General features: G+C 35.4%; 1 protein-coding gene across 1 annotated transcript in view; it reads right to left on the bottom strand.

Moving 5' to 3' along the window:
* Positions 1–23,017, bottom strand: part of EFCAB13 (EF-hand calcium binding domain 13) — a 119,806-nt gene that overhangs the window by 44,015 nt on the left and 52,774 nt on the right. The window contains exons 8-12 of the mRNA XM_023511231.1: positions 19,886–20,029; positions 13,333–13,404; positions 10,899–11,042; positions 9,815–9,886; positions 3,105–3,254 (exon numbers count right to left, since the gene is read on the bottom strand). Of these exons, the coding sequence (XP_023366999.1) occupies positions 3,105–3,254; positions 9,815–9,886; positions 10,899–11,042; positions 13,333–13,404; positions 19,886–20,029 (582 nt within the window). The remainder of the gene's footprint in view (positions 1–3,104; positions 3,255–9,814; positions 9,887–10,898; positions 11,043–13,332; positions 13,405–19,885; positions 20,030–23,017) is intronic.

A 23,017-nucleotide genomic window follows, 5' to 3' on the forward strand; every position in this document is an offset into this window, starting at 1 on the left:
AAAAAAAACACCTGTATAGCTAAGGCAATTCTTAGTAATAAAAACAAAGCCAGGAGCATCACTATACCAGATTTTAGGCTATTCTACAAAGCCATAATGGTCAAGACAGCATGGTACTGGCAGAAAAATAGAGACATAGACATTTGGAACTGAATAGAAAACCAGGAAATGAAACTAACATCTTACAACCACATAATCTTCGATAAACCAAACAAGAGCATACCTTGGGGGAAAGACTCCCTATTCAATAAATGGTGCTGGGAGAACTGGATATCCACATGTAAAAGACAACTTGACCCACACCTTTCCCCACTCACAAAAATTGATTCCAGATGGATAAAGGACTTCAATTTAATGCATGAAACAATAAAAATCCTCAAAGAAAGTATCGGAAAAACACTGGAAGATATTGGCCTGGGGAAAGACTTCATGAAGAAGACTGCCTTGGCAATTGCAACAACAACAAAAATAAACAAATGGGACTTAATTAAACTGAAAAGCTTCTGTACAGCTAAGAAGACAACAACCAAAGTAAATAGACAACCTATACAATGGGAAAGGATAGTTGCATATTTTGAATCAGACAAAAGCTTGATAACTAGGATCTATAGAGAACTCAAATTAATCCACATGAAAAAAGCCAACAATCCCATATATCAATGGGCAACAGACATGAATAGATCCTTCTACAAAGAAGACAGATGAATAGCAAACAAACATACGAAAAAATGCTCATCATCCCTAATTATTAGAGAAATGTGAATCAAAACCACCCTCAGATACCATTTAACCCCAGTGAGAATGGCCCACAAAAATCTCAAAACTGCAGATGCTGGCATGAATGTGGAGAGAAGGGAACACTTTTACACTGCTGGTGGGACTGCAAACTAATACAACCTTTTTGGAAGGAAGTATGGAGAACCCTCAAAGAACTCAAGGAAAACCTCCCATTTGATCCTGCAATTCCATTACTGGGCATCTACCCAGAAGGGAAAAATCCTTTTATCATAAGGAAGGACACTTGCACTACTAGACTGTTTATTGCAGCTCAATTTACAATTGCCAAAATGTGGAAATACCCTAAATGCCCACCAACCCAGGAATGGATTAACAAGCTGTGGTATATGTATACTATGGAATGCTATTCAGCCATTTTAAAAAATGGAGACTTTACAGCCTTTGTATTAACATAGATGGAAGTAAAACACATTATTCTTAGTAAAGCATTACAAGAATGGAGAAGCATGAATCCTATGTACTCAATTTCGATATGAGGACAATTAATGACAAGGGGAGGGGGTGAGCAGAGAGAGGAATAAGGAGGGAGGAGTGGGGAAGAGATTAGCAGAGAGAGTGACAGAGGGAGGGGGGTGGGGTCTTGGTGTGTGCCACACTTTGAGGGGACAAGACACGACTGTAAGAGGGACTTTACCTAACAAATGCAATCAGTGAAAGCTGGTTTCTTGTACCCTTGATGAATCCCCAACAATAAATTTTTTTAAAAATTGGGAGAATATTTTACGAGGAGGACACCCTGGGCAATTGAAGCAACATCAAAAATACATTACTGGGATCTCATGAAATTAAATAGCTTCTGCACTGCCAAGAATGCACTAAGTAAAGCAAACAGACAGCCCTCAGAATGGGAGAGGATTTTTGCAAGTTATATTTCTGACAAAGGTCTAATAACCAGAATCCACAGATAACTCAAACTAATTACTAAAAAAAAAACAAAAAAACTAAGTGATCCCATTTCATTGTGGGCAAGAGATATGAACAGAAGCTTCTCTGAAGAAGATAGGCGCATGGTCTACAGACACATGAAAAAATGTTCATCATCATTAATCATCAGAGAAATGCAAATCGAAACTACTCTGAGATACCATCTAGCTCCAGTAAGAGTAGCCCAAATCACTAAATCCCAAAACTACAGATGTTGGCGTGGATGTGGAGAAAAGGGAACACTTCTGCAGGGCTGGTGGGAATGCAAGCTAGTATGTTCCTTTTGAAAGGAAGTTTGGAGAACACTCAGGGATCTAAATATAGACCTGCTGTTTGATCCTGCAATTCCTCTTCCAGGTGTATATCCAAAGGATCAAAAATAATTTGGCAATAAAGATATTTGCACCAGATTGTTCATTGCAGCTCAATTCATAATTGCCAAGTCATTGAAGAAGCCCAAGTGCCCATCGACCTATGAATGGATTAATAAATTGTGGTATATGTATACCATGGAATACTAAGCAGCATTTTTAAAAAAATGAAGACTTTACTTCTTTTATGTTTACATGGACAGAGCTGGAAAACATTCTTCTTAGTAAAGTATCTCAGGAATGGGAAAAAATATATCCAATGTACTCAGTACTACTGTGAAACCAATTTATAATCACTCACACAAGCATATGATAAATGAAACACAACTATAGCCTAGGATGAAGGAGGAAAGGGAAGGGTAGAGGGGAAGGGAGGGAGTGGGTTGATAGGGGGAGGGTTGGTATGGAGCTCACACCTATGGAGCATATTGCATAGTACAAGTTGGATCTATCAGGTGTAGAACACAAAGGTCTTAATCCTGTAATTGGGTAAAAGAACTGAAGGCTATGTTGTTTAGTAGGATGTAAGCACTCCAATTTGTACAAATAATCAATACATTGAATCCCGTAATGGCATTAATGTATTTATGATCTATGTACAAATGACTTAAGAAAAAAAAATTAAAATAAATAAATTAATTAAATTAAGTTAAAAATGTAGTAGTGGAAAATACATAAGCAAATTTCCTCATGACCAAGTAGAGCTTAACCCAGAAACAAAAGTTGACCTAATGGCATTATTTACCACAACTAACAGAATAACCAAAGAACAATCATGTGACCATCCCCATAAACGAAAAAGAAAAGCATTTGATAAAAATTCAATATCTAATTATGTTTTTATAAAGCCACAGAAAATCAGAATGGAATTTACTCAATCTTTAAAAATGTATTTGAAAACTTTATAGCTAATATCATGCTTAATAATAAAACACTGACTGGTTTCTCTCTAGGGAAAATTTAGATGAAAATTCTATTACAAGCTGGTAGATACTTGCCAAATTAACTTACCCTCAGCAGAGAACTCATCAATTATTTCTTTAAGAATGCCATCAGTAAAATAAAGTCTATTGGTGTTTTCGAGTACATCTGAATGTTTGTCTTTGTTAAACTGATAACTTTCTTTCATGTGGTCCAATGTATTGATGGCCTCATTCAACGCTGCAAACACAGAATGAATAGTGGAATGAGAGAGTGTACTACACTGATTATTAAACAGTAAATACATAAAAATTAAAGAAATTCCATCTCTAATGAATGAGGGAACCATCAAACCCTCTACTACAGACCTCATTCTCTAACTCAATAAAATGAAGCCAGAAATAAACAACAAATATAGAATAACAATGACATTTAAATTGCTTCACAATTTAAAGTTTTCTCCTAACCAACTTTAAGGTCAAGGAGAAAATCAAAACACACTGGAAATATTTAGAAGATAACAATAATAATATCCCATTGAATCAAAGACCAGCAGAGAAACTTAAGTGTTATAATAGTACCTTAAAAATGAAAGATAATAAAACATTCACTAGCAAACTAAAAAAGAAATACATGTACAAATTTAAGAATGAGAAAATGACCACATATACAAAAACACAAAAGAATGTTAAAGTACATACAACTATCCTAATACTCCAATTTAAAAACCTAAATACAATTTAAAATTTCCTAGGAACATACAAATTACGAAAACTAACAAGATAAGACAGAAAATGGCAAAAATCAATTCACCAAAAACAAAATCAAGAAAAAAATCAATAATAAACTAGAAAAAGTTCAATATATAACATAAAGCATCAAACCCTTAAAATATATAGAGCTATTTAAAAATTTGTGACAGTCAGATTTTAAAATGATCAAAGGACATTCATCATCATATGAAATACATTTTAGCTCACTAGTAACTGAAGTACATTGTAAAAAAATAAAATTTTCAACTATGATAATTTTTAATAAATAATACCCACTATTGCTAAAATTATGAATTTCTACAAACTTTCAGAGGGTAATTAGGTAGTAGTATTAACATTTTAAATCTGAAAACATTTTGACCCAGCAAGACCACTTCTAAATAATTTGTGGTACAGAAAATCTTTGTGGATATGTGAGTGATGATACATGTACAAGGATGTCCAACAAAATGTTTGTAAAAGCAAAAAATTGGAAATAACCCAAATATTCATCAAAAGTATTATGGGTAAAATTATACTATCTTTCCACTTTAGAATGTTATATAATCTTTTAAAAGAATGAGGTAGGCTTATATGATATAATAGAACACAGAAAAATACCCAGATTATACTGTTAATGTTTTTTAAAAGACAAGATATGGAATATTACAGACAAAATAATACAGGTTTTCAATAATAACCAGTTTAATAGCACATCCAAAAAATAATTCACCATGATCAACTGGGCTTCATCCCAGGGAAGCACGGTTAATTCAATATCTGTAAATCAATAAATGTGATTCACCATGTTAAAAACAAACATCATATGGTCATCTCAATAAAGGCTGAAAAAGCATTCAATAAAAATCCAGCACCCTGGCTCGGCGCCTGTGGCTCAAGCGGCTAAGGCGCCAGCCACATACACCTAAGGTGGCAGGTTCGAATCCCCAGCCCGGGCCCGCCAAACAACAATGATGGCTGCAACCAAAAAATGGCCAGGCATTGTGGCGGGTGCCTGTAGTCCCAGCTACTTGGGAGGCTGAGGCAGGAGACTCGCTTGAGCCCAGGAGTTGGAGGTTGCTGTGAGCGTGATACCACAGCACTCTACCCAGGGGGGATAGCTTGAGGCTCCATCTCAAAAAAAAAAAAAAAAATCCAGCACCCTTTCATAATGAATACCCTCAACAAATTAGGCATAAAAGAAACATATGTCAAAATTATAAAAAGCCATACATGATAAACCCACAGCCAACATCATACTGTGTGACGAAAAATTGAAAGCATTCCCCCTAAGAACTGGAACAGGACAAGAGTGCCCTTTGTCACCAATTCTGTTCACCATAGTACTGGAAGCCCAAACAAGAGTAATCAGCCAAAAGAGAAAAATAAAGGTTATCCAAATTAGGAAAGCCAAGGTAAAACTATTGCTTTTACTAATGACATGATCTTGTATCATATCCCATAGATATGATCCCATATCCCTAGAAAATCCCATCATATCCCATAGATAGGATCCCATATCCCTAGAAAATCCCAAAGATGTTTACCAAGAGAATCCTCGAATTGATAAATAAGTTCAGCAAAGTCTGAGGGTACAAAATCAAAGTACACAAATCAGTAGCATTTCCATATACCAACAACAATCAAGCTGAGAGCAAAATCAAACACTCAACACTAATCGCAATAGCTACAGTGAAAATAAAATTCTTAGGAATATACTTCTGTGATCTCTACAAAGAGAAGTACAAAATAATGATGAAAAAATCACAGATGACATGAATAAATGGAAAAACATATCATGCCCATGAATCTGCATGTAGAATCAACATTGTTAAAATGTCCACACTGCCAAAAGTGATTTACAGATTCAGTCCATCCCCCTCAAAATATCAGCATCATTTTTCACACATCTAGAAAAATTAATTCCATCTTTCATTCAGAACCAAAAAGAGCCTGAATAGCCAAAGAACTCTTTAAAAAAAAAATCGAGAGTTATCACATTAACAGACTTCAAATTATACCACAAGGCTATAATAACCAAAACAGCAATGTATTGGTACAATGATAAGCATAGACAAATGGAACAGAATAGAGAACTCAGATATAAAATCATCTACCTACAGCCAACTGATCTTCAACAAAGCAGACAACAATATACACTGAGGAAAAGAAGCCCTATTCAATAAATGGTTCTAGGAAAATTGGATAGCCACATGCAGAAGAAAGAAACAGGACCCCTTTCTCTCACCACCTACAAAAATCAATTCAAGATGGATAAATGACTTAAATATAAGACACAAAACCATAAAAATTATAGAAAAAAATGTAGGAAAAACTCTTCTAGAAACTGGCCTAAGCAAAGAATTTTGAAGAAGATCCCAACAGCAATCAATTACAGCAACAAAAAATAAATAAATGGGACTTGGTTAAATTAAAAATCTTCTGCACAGCAAAGGAAATAATTAACAGAGCAAATAGACAACCTACAAAATGGGAGAAAATATTTGTAAACTATACATCCAGTAAAGAGATAGTATCTGGAATTTACAAATAATTCAAACCAGCAAGATAAAAACAAACCACCCCTTTCAAAAGTGGGTAAAACGCATGAACAAAAGATTTTCAAAAGGTAGACATATGAAGCACAGATATATTTTTTCTGGATCTGTTAATGATGTTAGTATATTAATGGGGATTGCATTGAATATGTAAAACACTTTGGGTAGCATAGACTTTTTTTTTTTTTTGAGACAGAGCAACAAGCTATCCCCCTGGGTAGAGTGCCATGGCATCACAGCTCACAGCAACCTCTACTCCTGGGCTCAAGCAAGTCTCCTGCCTCAGCCTCCCAAGTAGCTGGGACCACAGGGCCCACCACAGCACCAGCTATTTTTTTTTTTTTTGGTTGAAGCCATCATTGTTGTTTTGGCGGCCAGGCTGGATTCGAACCCGCCACCTTAGGTGTATGTGGCTGACGCCTTAGCCACTTGAGCCACAGGTGCAGAGCCTAGACATTTTAACAATGTTGATTCTGCCAATCCATGAACATGATCCAGCTTTTCATTGTTTATATCCTCTTCAATTTCCTTCCTCATTGTTTTGTAGTTTACCCTATATAGGTATTTCACCTCCTTAGCTAAATTTATCCCTAGGTATTTTATCTTCTTTGTTGCTATTGTGAAAGGTATTAAGTCTTTGATTTGATTATCAATTTGACTGTTGACATGTATAAAAGCTACTGGTTTGCATACATTGATTTTATACCCTGAGATTTTGCTGAATTTATCAATTCCAAGAGTCTCTTGATTACTTCTTTGGGATATTCTAAATACAAGATCAGATCATCAGCAAAGAGTAATAGTTTAAACTCGTTCTTTCCCCATTTAGATACACTTGATTTCTTCTCTTGTCTGACTGTTCTAGATAGGATTTCCAGCAGTATGTTGAACAGAACTTATGATAGTGGGCGACCTTGTCTAGTCCCAATTCTAAGTGGGAATGCTTCCAATTTTTCCCCATTCAGTATGATGTTGGCTGTGGGTTTATCATATACGGATTTTGTAATTTTAAGGTATATCCCTTCTATGCCTATTTTGTTAAACATTCTCGTCATGAAGGGATCCTGAATTTTGTCAAATGCTTTTTCTGCATCTATGGAAAGGATTATATGGTCTTGTTTTTGCTTCTATTTATATAGTGAATTACATTTACAGATTTGCATATGTTGAACCATCTTTGTGTCTCTGTGAAGAAGCCCACTTGGTCATGGTGAATTATTTTTTTGATGTGAAGCTGAAATTGGCTGCTAAGATTTTATTGAGAATTTTTCCATCTACACTTATAAAGTATTGTAGTCTGTAGTCTTCATTTCTGCTGCGCCTCTTCCTGCCTTTGGTATCAAGGTGATATTGGCCTCAAGAACAAAGTGGGGAGGATTCCTTCCTACTCCATGTTATGAAATAATTTCTACAGTATAAATATCAATTCCTCTTTTTAGGTTTGGAAAAATTTGAGAGTGACACTGTCTGGTCCAGGAGTGTTTTAAAAGTCCCCAAATAGCCAGTGCAACTTTACACAATAAGAACAAACTGGGAGGTATCTCTCTACCAAACTTTAAGCTAAGGCTATGGTAACCAAAGCAGCATGGTACTGACACAAAAACAGAGACACAGACTGATGGATTGGAACACAGATCCCAGACATTAAGCCATCCTCATAATCTGATCCACAACAAGGGAGACAAGAACATACACTGGGGGAAAGAATCCCTATTCAATAAATGGTGCTGGGAAAACTGGATAGCCACATGTAGAAGACAGGATCCCTATCTGTCATCACTCACAAAAATTAATTCATGATAGATAATAGACTTAAACCTAAGGTATGATGCTATAAGAATTCTAGAACAAAATGTTGGGAAAATTCTTATAGATATCAGCCTAAGCAAAAAATTTATAAAGAAGACCCTAAAAGTAATTATAAAACAACAAAAATAAATAAATGGGATCTGATCAAATTAAAAAGCTTCTCTCCAACCAAGGACCCAATCAACAGAGCAAACAGACAAATCACAGAACAGGAGAAAATATTCACATGCTATACATCCAATAAAGGATCAGAATCTAGAAAGAACTCAGCAAGAAAAAAAAATAAAACAACTCCATTTAAAAGTGGGCAAAAGACATGTACAGAAAATTTTCAAATGAAAATATACCAATGGCCAACAAATATATGAAAAAATGCTCAACATCACTAATCATCAGGGAAATACAAATCATTCACCTAACTCCAGCAAGAATGGTTCTTATCAAAAAGTCCCAAAACAAGACATGCTTGTGTGAATGCAGAGAAAAGGGAATGCTTATACACTGTTGGTGGGACTGAAAACCAGTATGACCCCTATTGAAAACAGTATAGGGGTTTCTCAAAAACTAAAAGTAGACCTGCCATTTGATCCAACAGTCCCACTATTAGGTATCTACCCCCAAGAAAAAGATGTCGTTTTATCAAGAAGATACCTACACTCAAATGTTTACTGCAGCACAATTTATAATTTCAAAGAAGTGGCCCATTAATTCAGGAGCGTACGAACACAAGGTGGTATAAGTTAATATATACTGTGGAGTACTACTCAGACATAAAAAGGAACGAGTTCATGTCTTTTGAAGCAATTTGGATGGAACTGAAGACCACTATCCTAAGTGAAGTATCTCAAGAATAGAAAAACAAATACTACATGTATTCTCTAATAATTTGGAACTAACTGATAGGCATATATGGGCACAGAAAGAAGTAAAAGTTGTTGGAAATCAAAAAAGGGAGAAGAGAGAGTGAGGAAGGGGTAAAAACCTACCTAACAGGTTCAATGAACACTACTCAGGTGATAGGCATACCTATAGCGCTGATTAAAGCATCAGAAAAGCTACCCATGTAACAGAAACATTTGTACCCCCTTAATATTTTGAAGTAAAAAAATTTTTAAAACAATTGTGAAATATTATGGACAAAATAATAGAAATATTATTATATAATATTATATTATTATATTATATATAATATTATTAGATAATAGCTTTCTCTGGAGCTCAGTTTAAAAGTTTTAAATAGTAATTTCAGAATACGCAAGTATTTATAAATGTAAAGAAAAAAATCCCAAATGGATATTTACCAAACATTATCATAAATATTTCCATAGGGTAATATTATAAAAGATTGTGCTTAATATTCCTTACATTTCTGGCCATTTACCTTTTTTATAACATTTTTTAAAAATAGCTATTGATGTATCAAAAAAGTATCTTATTTTAATTATTGGAAGAGATTATAACCTTGTAATTTTTCCAATCTTTTCAACCAAAAATGCACAATTCTTAATTTAAAAATGAAATGTAATTCCCCATAATTAGAAGAGTTCAAGTATAGAAGAATCAAACATTTGGTACAAATACTATAAAGAAGATTTGAACACCAAATTTAGCATCTGATTAGATGAATTTTGAATGAGTTCTGTATTGTTGCCTTCTAACTATTTTACCATAAAGCTCTTACCAATAAAATTAGAAAATTTCTGGGTATCCCTCAAAGCCCTCATACAATCTTTAGCATTCACCATGTTGTCTTCTGTAAGAAAAAGAGAAATAACAAATAAGAACCTCTGAAGAAGATTATATTAAAAGGCTAGTATCAAAAATCAAAATCAACATGCAACTTTTGTATATTTCTTAAACATTTTATTTACAAGGTACTACCTTCTTCTTTTTTTTTTTTTTTTTTCCTAAAAAGACAGGGTCTCACTTTTTCACCCAGGCTAGAGTGTAGTAGCGCAGTCATAACTCACTGCATCCTCAAACTCCTAAGCTCAAGCCATCGTCCCACCTCAGCCTCCTGAGTAATGGGCTATAGGTGCAGGCGCCTGCCACAGTACCTAGCAAATTTTTTAATTATTTGAAGTCTTGCTTCATTGCCCAGTCTGGTCTTGAACTATTGGCCTCAAGCAATCCTTTCACCTTGGCCTCCCAAAAGTGCTAGGATTACAGGCTTAAGCCACCATGCTGCGTCTTAAATGGTACTTTTATCTCCCCTTCTCCCACATATTCCTTTCTCTCACTCCTGGTTCTCTGCTCTTTTCTCTCTCTTTCTCATTTCTTTCCCCCACCTCTATTCCCTTTATCTAGTATAAAGCAAATTTATATTTTTATATCCTAAAAAAAAAGATACTTTTATATTCCTTTCCATCTGTAACCCTACAAGGTTGTATTATAGATATACTAGTTCTCTTTCTCCAGTAATGGAGTTGGATAAAGAAATGCCCAGTAACTTCACTCAGCCAAAGGCAGAAAAGTTAGCATTTCTGCTCATATAACTTGAATTCTTATGCTGTCTTTTATCCACTAAATCAATATATCTGTGAGGAGACAGTATTCCAGTAAGTCACTACACACAAAATTTAGACCACTTGTTAAAAAGTGGTTATAACCACTTATAACATCAAAAAATGAAATTAGAAGAGGAAAAGCTGCTTTTCAAAGATAATATTTATAGCAAGGTAGTAAATACCTATAGATTTTGCACACTATTTTTATAGGTAGTTCAACAACAAAAAAAAATTAAGAGTAATTCTGAAAATGCTTACCTGAAACAAAATTTGATTGAAGAATTTTCTCTGCATCTTCTTTAGGTGACTTAATCCCAACATTTCTCAGAAAATCTTCCAAGTTCTTCTCAGCTATCATGCCACCTTCAACCAAATCAAAAGCTGAGACAATCTCCTGTAACTCTAGAAACAGAAAACATTATGTGACAATTGAACTAAACCTCTGATTAAAAAAAGAAAGTAAGTAAGTAAGTAAAAGTAGCCATCACTAAAGATTTCTGCCAGTGGCAGTTCATGGTTTATTATTACATCCTGAATTGAGAAGAAAAAAATCTCAGAGAGTAATTCAGCCTTCAGAGGATTTTATGGCCAGCAACACAATATGCAAAGAATTCTTGGCCAGTCATGTTTCCCTGGAGCTCACATAAAGTTGGGACAACTAAAATGACTGATATAGCTTAATATTTCACTGTGATTATATAAATTAGTTATTTTGATATGGAGTTTCACTGGTAGCAAATAAAACTAATATATTCTAATATAGGTAAAATAAATTTCAGAATCATGAGAAATGTAAAATATGAGACAAAATTCATAAGGACTCACTCACTTTTACATTTCAATTCTACCAAGACCCAAATGTACCTTAGCTTCTGGAATTTTGCTTCATTTCTATCATTGGCAAAATCATAAAGACCCAAATTCAAATCCTGGCTCCAGTTAGTTGTGACTAATTCTGTGTGACCATGATCAAATTATTACTACCTTAATTCTTCTATAAAGTTTAGTAGTCATATTTCTAAAATGGGATAATAATATCTACCTCAAGGTAAGTAATGTAGATATTAAAAACAAAAATGCAGTAAAAGCACTTAAAGCAGTATTAGACTCAATATTAGCCTCAATAAATGCCATGCACATAGCAGTAAAAATAGTATTATTATCAAAGCCAACAGAAACTATCTACAAATAGTAATCACAGCTTCTTAGTACCTTAGGTCCTACCTAACTTCCTGTTTTCCTAACTTCAATGAGAGGCAGCTGTAGATGGCAATCTGAGCTTTGCCAGTACCCATAAGCCTATATTAAGTTTGTTTCTTTGTCTTAACTAAAACTTCATTTCCTTTAAAAGTATTTCCCATGCACAATTATCTCAAGTAGAATCTGTCCATCCTCCATGCTCCACATACCATAGGACCAGAAAGCAGACTTGCATTTTTCTAGCTTTCTGCTGCTGATGCCAGCTCATTTTAGTTCCACTTTCACGCAAACATAATCCTTCTTCCCTTGAGGGTCAGGCCTGTCATTCAACTATGCCACTCTCATGACACAATTATAGACTACTTTCTGACCATTCCTTCACATTTGCTGAGGATTGGGGCATTTTGATCATAATCTCCATTCTAATACATTATCATCCAATGACAATAAGGATGATCCTAGCCTCAGTGTACTTTGACCTCTTTGACAGGATGGCCTGGCTAATAAACTATCTGACAGAGAAAAATAATCTAACAGCAGGCAAAAAAGAAGAAAACTCAGAGAACATAATTTCCCCCTTCAAAGCGAAAGATCACAACACAAAACATCCTCTTGTTTAATGTTAACCACCTGAGGCTTAACTCACTGTCTTTAAGATAAACCACCTTCAGAGTTCTGTTTTTACAGTGCTAGAAAGAACTGAGCAGACAGAAGGAGAATAATTCTCACTTAACCATATTCCAAGGACCCTGATAAGCCAGCCTCACAGAGAAAAGTGGGGGGGGGGGGGGGGGGAGGAAGAGAGGAGGAAAAAAAGGGAAAAACAGATGCAGCTGTTTTGCTATTACTTGGCAGCAATCATTTTTTTCTTTAAGAATCCCAAATCCCTTATCCTCCCTGCTGGCATTTCTTTTTTTGTGCCAAGCCCTTTCTCTCTAGGGGAAACTAAGATAAACTTTTTACTTCTTTTTATCCTAATCTTTGCATTGAGAATTCTTTCTTACTCTGTGTACAAGTTCCCACACAATACTCTTAACTCCAAAAGCCTTCCCTTACTTTCCAGAGTTATCCACACCAATTTCCCCCCTTAATCCTCACCATTACCTAGAATTGCCTGTTTCAACTCTAAAATTTTAAACTACAAGATCAGATACCAACCATACTCCCTTAAAATTATTATCTGATATATTATTCGTATATATCAAACGAATGCACAGAAATTTATTTATACTATATCTATTCTCTTAGCTCCTCCAAGTTCTCCAACAAATAGTCTAGAGCCAGCTTTACAAATTAACAATGGAGAGAACATTCCAAAAGCCAAGTTCCTACATGCCAGCCAACCTTTAATCAAAACCAAGTTATGCCTGCCTATAAGCAAATTAATGCCCACCTGTTAATCAAAAATTAGTAAAACCAAAAACACTTTAAAAAAAACAAAAGCCCATTCAACAAAAGTAAATTTAATAGTCACACATAATCTAGTACTTACCTTCTAACCTGGAAGCATCACACATATTCTTTACCACTTTTGCAAATTCTTCAAACTGTACTGTGTCACCATCTACAAGAAATTATTTTTAATAGATCAGCTTCAATAAGCAAAACTCAGGTCTAATTAAGCAATCTATAAAAATGTAAATCACTTGATATATTCATAACCATCATATTTCCTTTTTACATTTTTGAGTAACCAAAAGATTAATTTTATGGATAAAACCTTAAGACTATATAAGTCAAACTGAGTTATTATTATCCATAAATTAACAGAATCTGTACAATATATATTCCTAAAATATAAAACTAATATATATTCCTAGATAAAACTAAGAGACAAACTTTAGTCTTAATTTAGTCCTTCAATTGTTTGGAGATAAAAATTCTGTAGAAAACTTTTAAGACTTTTTTCAGTGCCTGATAGTTTTATGGCTATAATTTCTTACCCAAGAACATATAAGTACTATATTACAAAGTCAAAGTGACAAATACAGGAGACAAAATTAGCTTTGTTTTCCTAGTCAGGAACAGGGAAGCTTAGTTCAAGGATTTAGAATTAAATCCTTAGTTTATGATAAACTGGAACAAAGCACAGCCAGCAAGGTATTTCACCAGCAGATAAAAACCAGTATAGAGTTTAACTATATATCTACAACTAATGATTTCTTTTTTTTTTTTTTTTTTTTTTTTTGAGATGGAGCCTCAAGCTATCCCCCTGGGTAGAGTGCCATGGCATCACGCTCACAGCAACCTCCAACTCCTGGGCTCAAGCGAGTCTCCTGCCTCCGCCTCCCAAGTAGCTGGGACCACAGGTGCCTGCCACAACACCCGGCTATTTTTTGGTTGCAGCCATCATTGTTGTTTGGCGGGTCCGGGCTGGGGATTCGAACCCGCCACCTTGGGTGTACATGGCTGGTGCCTTAGCCGGTTGAGCCACAGGCGCCGAGCCACAACTAATGATTTCTTATCTTCTATCTAGTTTGACTTTTAAATGAACACTTGAATTTTTAGGAACTATATATCAAAGGGACATGTCTTCACTGTAACATTTTTCCTACTTCTGTCTTTCAGTAGGCCCTTATCTATCCCTTGCAATAAAGGCTCTGCCCCTGAATCCATCAGTTATCTCTTTGATGGGGAAAAAAAAAAAGAGAAGGAAGAGAAAGGGTTGTGTATTTCCATGCTTCTTTTACTCCCTTTTATTTTGGATAGCTTTCCAACAGCCTCACATCAATCCACAAAGCTGATTAAGTCTTCTAGGACCAAGTTACATAAAGACTTACTAAATTGAATGTCTTCAATTTATAGCAGCTTAAAGATCACCGTAAAGAAACAGATACTGTAACTCAGTCACCTAAATGGAGCACCCCCTGAATCTACATAAATATAATCAAGTACAACTAAATCACAACTATTTAGACTTCAGGAAGGAAGGGCGAGAGAGAGGGAGGGGGAATGAAGGTGGAGAAAGGGAGGAAAGAGAAAAGAAAAAGAAAAGAGAAAGCAAGCTAGCAAGCGAAGGAAACAGAGCCATCTGAGGTCAATAGGTATAGTGGAACATAATCTAACAAAATTTGCAGCTAGCTTTGGACTCATTTACTAAGAGACCCAAATCTCTGAACATAACCTGTGATCCCCTGTTTGATCCTTAGGTTTTAACATCTTACTGAAATAGAATAGCTACTATCAATATTAGGAATGATTCCCTGGGCACCTTTAAACAAATCCTATGAAAAGATATGTGGATGGATAGAGATGCTATCAAGTATTTGGGGCCCAAATATTCTTTGCTAAACCAAAGCAAGGTTAATCACAGCTGGTGCTAGTTTTCAAAGTTAGAGCCTGAAACTAAGATTCAGATCTGTCTTGAACAGACATTGCATGAAAGAAGATGATGAAATTTAGAGTTGGTTGCCAAGCCCTGACTTCCCCCTTAAAACAGTTATTAAGCTAAGTCATACCACACATCAGACACAGGAGTCTGGAGAAAAAGAGCACATATCAGTTTAACTTCAAAAATCTAAATATCCAGCGTACTAAGTACTACTATAAAACCAATTTATAGGCCTATATCAAGCTCTGAAATAGCATCAACTATACAAAATCTCCCTAAAAAGAAAAGCCCAGGACCAGATGGCTTCACATCAGAATTCTACCAAACTTTTAAAGAGGAACTAATACCTATATTACTTAACCTTATCCAAAATATAGAAAAAGACGGACTACTACCCAACACATTCTATGAAGCAAACATCACCTTGATCCCCAAACAAGGAAAAGACCCAATAAGAAAGGAAAATTATAGACCAATATCACTAATGAATATTGATACAAAAATATTTAATAGAACCTAACAAACAGAATCCAGCAACACATCAAACAAATTATACACCATGACCAAGTGGGTTTTATCCCAGGATCTCAAGGCTGGTTCAACATATGTAAATCTATAAATGTAATTCACCACATAAACAAATTAAAAAACAAAGACCATATGATCCTCTCAATTGATGCAGAAAAAGCTTTCAATAATATCCAGCATCCATTCATGATTAGAACACTTAAGAGAAATGGCATAGAAGGGACTTTTCTCAAATTGATAGAGGCCATCTACAGTAAACCCACAGCCAATATTGTATTGAATGGAATTAAATTGAAATCATTTTCACTCAGATCAGGAACCAGGCAAGGTTGCCCATTGTCCCTATTGCTCTTTAACATTGTAATGGAAGTTTTAGCCATTGCAATTAGGGAAGAAAAGGCAATCAAGGGTATTGCCTTTTACTCTTCACAGATGATATGATTGTATACCTGGAAAATAGCAGGGATTCTACTACTAAACTCTAGAAGTGATCAAGGAATACAGCAGCATCTCAGGTTACAAAATCAACACCCATAAGTTGGTAGCCTTTATATATACCAACAACAGTCTAGCTGAAAAAATAGTCAAGAACTCTATTCCATTCACAGTAGTGCCAAAGAAGATGAAATATTTGGGAGCTTACCTAACAAAGGATGTGAAAGATCTCTATAAAGAGAACTATGAAAATGTCTATACTACCTAAAGCAATATATAATTTTAATGTAATTCCTATTAAAGTTCCATTGTCATACTTTAAAGATCTCAAAAAATAATACTTCGTTTTATATGGAATCAGAAAAAAACTCGAATAGTCAAGACATTACTCAGAAACAAAAACAAAGCAGGAGGAATCACACTACCAGACATCAGACTATACTATAAATCCACAGTGATCGAAAAAGCATGGTATTGGCACAAAAACAGAGAGGTAGATGTATGGAACAGAATAGAGAATCAAAAGATGAACCCAGCTACTTACTGCTGTATGATCTTTGACAAGCCAATTAAAAACATTGAGTGGGGAAAAGATTCCCTATTTAACAAACGGTGCTGGACGAACTGGCTGGCAACCTGCTGAAGACTGAAACTGGACCCACATCTGTCACCATTAACTAAGATAGACTTTCATTGGATTAAAGATTTAAATTTAAGACATTTCAAATTGTATATGGAAACAACACACTGTACCCCATGATGGTAGTAATGTGCACAACTATGATTTAATTAAAAAAAACAATTTATAATCACTCACACTTTCATACAAGAGATAAATCACAACTATAGCCCAGGATGAAGGAGGGAAGGGGTCAGGGATGGGAAGGGGTGGGGGGTGGTCTGATAGAGGGAGGGTTAATGGTGGAACCACACCTATGGAGCATATTGCAAGGGTACAAGTCAAATCTATCAAGTATTGAACACAAATGTCTTAACACTATGATTAAGTAAATGAGGTGAAAGCTATGCTAAAAAATATCTAAAATATGTAAAACTGGAGAAATCATAAGCAGAAAAGAGAATGCTGCAGGCCTTAAATGCCTACTGACACTTATTAATAATTTCTTCCATCTAATTCCTAGCCTATGGATTCAGTATTTCACAGTCTTCTTGACTATTTTCCATACCATCTTGATAGTTTTGCTCAAACCCAACTTTCTTCATTCAGAAGAAACAAGAGAACTCAAAAGCTATATAACTAGATATTTGGGGAGTATTTCTGAATTTGCTAAATGGTAAATACCTTTCCTGTTTTTAATGCTTTTTATAACCATCACAAAATTATTTTCTAAATTTTATATATATTTAGAAATATTAAGGAGTCAGTATGGAATGCTACCAGTAACCAAGAGCTCACTCTTCAATTTCACTAATTAGAGAATCTGCATTAGTTGTTTGGAGGAGTTTGGTGGGGGAGGTTTTTTTGTTTTTGAGACAGGGTCTCTCTCACTACAGCTATATCATCCAGGCTGGTCTCATACTCCTGGCCTCAAGGGATTCTCCCAGCTCAGCCTCCCAAGAAGCAGGGAATTATATGCATGAGCCACTACCTTCAGCTCTTTCTTTCCTTTCTAACATATCCCAGTCAAAAGAATACCCTAGATTAGTAATTCTTAAAGTTCTTTCTCCTATTTCTCAGGTTCTGTTGAGATGTTTCATCAGTTTATTTGGTCATTTCCCCCGCTTTGGTCACTGAAACTCTTATGTTTTATATTTTAGGATATTGCACAAAATTTCAATTATAAAAATGATTCTACTGCTTTAACAATATCAAATAATGGCTCAGCGCCTGTAGCCACATACACCGGAGCTGGTGGGTTCGAATCCAGCCTGGGCCTGCCAAACAACAATGACAACTGCAACAAAAAAATAGCTGGGTGTTGTGGTGGGTGCCTGCAGTTCCAACTACTTGGAAGGCTGAGGCAAGAGATTCGCTTAAGCCCAAGAGTTTGAGGTTGCTGTGAGCTGTGATGCCATAGCACTCTACACAAGGCGACAGCTTGAGACTATCTCAAAACAAACAAACAAAAAAAAATATATATCAAACAAAAATCCAAAAATTACTAAATTTCAAAACTTTGAAAACCATTGCATTGAATTAAGAACTAAGTATCTTTGTACTAAAGATACAGCATTAAAAGAAGAAATGATATAAGAAATGGGGTTCACACATAGTGTTCATTATTATGTATATATTAGGATTTAAATAGTAAAATAATTTTCTGCATTTTGCATTGTCTTTTGCTTCATCAGTATATAATAATAAATCAAATATAATACATTGGTTTTTTATTATCACATATTTACTTTTATAGATAGCTTGGGACAGGCATCCTCAAACTATGGCCTGCGGGCCACATGCAGCCCACCTAGGACATTTATCCGGCCCACAGGGTTTTTTTGCCACCACTGCCTGTCCTGCTTAGCAGCCGACTCGTCCCAGGGCCCGCTGTCCGGCCCTCCAATGATTTGAGGGACAGTGAACTAGCCCTCTGTTTAAAAAGCTTGAGGACCCCTGGCTTGGGATCTAGTTATTTTTGTATCTCATAAAATAATACTTTGTTGGTCTGATTAAGATAAATGCTGTCTATTGCTTTTTCTGTTACTTATTGCCTACAATTTCTATTCCCTCTAAAACAAACAAACAAACAAAAAAAAACCCTGAAGTATTGCCATGGAAAAAAAGAGAGGGAAAACCCGTATTAACAAGTAGTACGGGGGGGGGGGGGCACCTGCAGCTCAAAGGAGTAGGGTGCCAGCCCAATATGCTGGAGGTGGCAGGTTCAAACCCAGCCCCGGCCAAAAATTAAAAAAAAAAAATAAAACAAGTAGTACATATTCCTCTTTTTTCAACTCTTTCCACCGCAAATATCCAAATAAAATAATTGATATACTGTAAAGTCCAAATGACTAGCCTCAATTAAACAGAAAATTAATGATGAAAAAGGGTAAATACAACCACAGAAAAAGACAGCTTATTGACAAAGACCCCTGCTCATGACGTCCTGCTCATGTTACTAAACTAGTTTTCTATAAACGTTCCACATGAAAGACCATAAAAATACATTTGTAACTTCTAGGTACTAAGAATATAAAGGAATAGAAATGTTCAACTGTGGTCTATGTATTCTTTTATCCATCTGCATGCAGAATGCCAGTAGTAAATGATGGAATTTTGCTTTAAAACTTTTAGTACATAGTCTTGGTTCTACAATACTTCTGTAGACTTTGTTTTTGTTTCATTTAATTGTTTTAATTTGCTGACTAAATAGAGGTGATGGCTACCAGCAGGTGTATTTTCCTACCAAGTTAAATAAAAGCTATGTCAACAAAAGAGTATAAATATCCCAAGTAGTGCTATTATAAAATTTGAATAGATTTGTAACATTTCCTAATCACCCACTCTGTGTTCATTCAGATACATCATTTTCGGGCAGCACACTATACAACTTGAAAGTCCTCAATGTATATTTGATCAATTTAGAGTACTAATAAATTAGGTATCTATATTTTACATAGAACAACCAGTCTGAACTTTCTTTATACAGTATTTCCTAAATGCATATATTGGCATTTCAACCACGTTGAAATACTCTACCTAACCAAATTCAAGATACAAGTAAATGAGAGTTGACAGATGATAAAATCATATCTTTGTATACCTTTTAATTTTAGTATTTTGAATACTCACCATCAACTGTCAGTTGGTTTAATGCTGCTAGAAATTCATCTTTCTTTAAATTACTATTCAAACTAGAGAGAGTATTCCACAGGTCAGGAACTCTTATCCTCTCCTTGCCGAGATTGTTGAGGTTTTCAATAGCATCAGATAATACTAAAGGATGGATAAAACACAAGTTTTATGACATGCTTTACCAAGAAGTTAAAATAGTAAATTATTACCTGAAAGAGTCAAGAATTAAAATTGTTGTGGTTTAAAAAAAATTAAGGAATACAGCATAAATGAATTGCCCATTTTCAAATATCCAATCAGAAAATATTTAATTCCCAATTTCATATATATTTGAGGATTTTGAAATATTTTAAGAACTTATTTTTCCCCAACCATGAATAATCATTGTAAAGAATAACTTTGATTGAGCTTTGAGGGGGGGCATTACTCCCCACTAGGGATGGTGAAAAACCTAACTGAGCTATAGATTTTTAAAAATCTGAATTAAAGGCTCAGCGCCTGTGGCTCAAGTGGCTAAGGCACCAGCCACATACACCTAAGGTGGTGGGTTTGAATCCAGCCTGGGCCCACCAAACGACAATGACGGCTGCAACCAAAAAATAGCAGGGCATTGTGGCGGACGCATGTGGTCCCAGCTACTCGGGAGGCTGAGGCAGGAGACTCGCTTGAGCCCAGGAGTTGGAGGTTGCTGTGAGCTGTGATACCACAGCACTCTACCCAGGGGGATAGCTTGAGGCTTTGTCTCAAAAAAAAATCTGAATTCAAGGCCAGGCATGGTGTCTCATGCCTTTAATCCTAACACTCTGGGAGGCAGAGGTAGTTAGATTGCCTGAGCTCACAGGTTCAAGAAAAGCCCGAGCAAGAGCAAGACCACATCTCTAAAAATAGCCGGGCATTATAGCAGGCACCTGTAGTCCCAGCTACTTGGGAGGCTGAGACAAGAGAATCACTTGAGCCCAGGAGTTTGAGGTTTCTGTGAGGTATAATGCCATAGCACTCTACCAGGGGCGACAAAAAAAATTAGAATTCATAAACATTTCCAGTTGATAAAACAATGAAATAAATAGCTTTTGCTCTATGTTTCTCTCCAAAACTTTTCTCTGGTTCCTACTTCCTCTATCACTACAGACAATGGAAAGAAGTTTTATTTTTATTAAAATTTCACTAGGAAACCTCCAGAGGAGTTTAAACAGGGGAGTGAAATTATCCCACTAGAAATTTAAGGTCACTCTGCTGCTATAAAATCTGCATTCTCTGCCAGGTACAGTGGCTCATGTCTGTAATTTAAGGTCACTCTGCTGCTATATATAGAATGGACTCTCCAGGTGATTAGAAATGAAGCTACCTTAGTAGTTCAGAAAAAAAGATGACAGTGGTTTCAGCAAGGGTGACAATGACATAGATAATAAGAAGTGGAAAAATTCAAGTTATATTTTGTGAATGAAGCTGAGAATATTTAGTGATAAATTGAATGGGAAGCTGAGGAGGCTGGAACCATCAGGAACTCCTAGGTTGGAGGCCTGAGCATCTGGGTAAATAGTGGTATCAAAGACCAAAGGAAGAACAAATTCATTGGAAGAGAACACATTAAGTTTGAGATGAATTGGGAGTCAAAAGGATATAGATATTATTTAGAAAAATAAGATCACTCTAAAGAGCCTTAATTAGAGAATGAGACTCTCAGAATGAAGTCGGGGATCATGCTAATGTTTAAAAGTCAGGCATAAAAGAAGCAGCAAACAAGCAAGACCAAAATGAAAGGGCCAATAAAGTGTCAGGGAAATTAAGAAAATCTCCAATGATAATCTAAATTCCAAAGTCACCATGTGTGAGTATCAGGTTTCAAATCAAACAATTCACATAATACATAAATTCTAATTCACAAACTAACATAAAAATGACAAGCTAATTATCCTTACAGGAAAATAATTAAACTGGATCCAATTTCACCTGATAACATTAAAAACAATCCCAGGTGAATTAAAGTCTTACCTATGAAAATAAAAACTTTAAACTCTTAGAAGGGAACATTGAGAACTATCTTAATGTCCTGAAAATTGATACAGGCTTCTGTTTTCTACATAAAAACAAAGTTATCTGTTAAATGTGAGAAGGGTAAGGGTTGAGGTAGGATTGGAAGTTTGAGAGAATGGAGATTTTATTTTGTTTCATTTTATTTATTTATTTGAGACAGAGTCTTTCTTTGTTGCCCCGGGTAGAGTGCCATGGCATCATAGTTCAAAGCAATCTCAAACTCTTGGGCTCAAGTGATCCTCTTGCCTTCAGCCTCTGGAATAGCTGAGACTACAGGCGCCTGCCTATTTTTTAGAGACCAGCTCACTCTTGCTCAGGCTGGTCTTGAACTCCTCAGCTCAGGCAATCCACCCACTTTGGCCTTCCCGAGTGCTAGGATTACAGACATGAGCCACTGTACCTGGCAGAGAATGCAGATTTTAAATAGCTATTTTAGAGAGAGGGAGAATGAGCTAACTGGCAAAACCTCTCATAATTCTTGCGTAGTGTTGAGGGCCAGTGGACATTGATGACCAAGATTTTATAGTAATATTCTATACAATCTATTTGACTGCATGATTTTCTCCAGAAATCCTGTCAGCCACACGAAGAAAGCAGGTAATTGGGTTCATCTAGTGTTGGGAGTTTTGTCAGACAGTACAAGAAATATAGAGAGGCAATACAGTTTAGGCTATTAGGTATATATGATCAGAGAATTCAAACTGAATAAGGAGGAAAAATGAAAACAGGAGGAGACTGATAGACAAGGAGAAAATAGAAGGGTAAATGAATGGAAGGTCCCAATGAGGTATTTAGAACCAATAAAGAAGACATGCTGTAAGCAGCACGATAAAAAGAAAAAGAAGTAAACATAAACATACAATATTAAAATCAGAAAAATATAACTACACATATGAATAAGATAATATACTATACAAAAATATTATCTGTGCTAATAAAATTTTAACTGACATAAAATTGAAATTCCTAGGAAACTGAAGTAACTGACAAATATATTTTCCTCATCTTTATCTTATATAGAAGGCAAATTAAATCAATTTATATTGTAAGGTGAAAATAGCCATTACTTCAAAATCCACCATTACCCAATATGTA

The sequence above is a fragment of the Otolemur garnettii genome, unplaced genomic scaffold, assembly GCF_000181295.1.
Source record: "Otolemur garnettii isolate 467f Iridium unplaced genomic scaffold, OtoGar3 scaffold00018, whole genome shotgun sequence".
Lineage (NCBI taxonomy): Eukaryota > Metazoa > Chordata > Mammalia > Primates > Galagidae > Otolemur > Otolemur garnettii.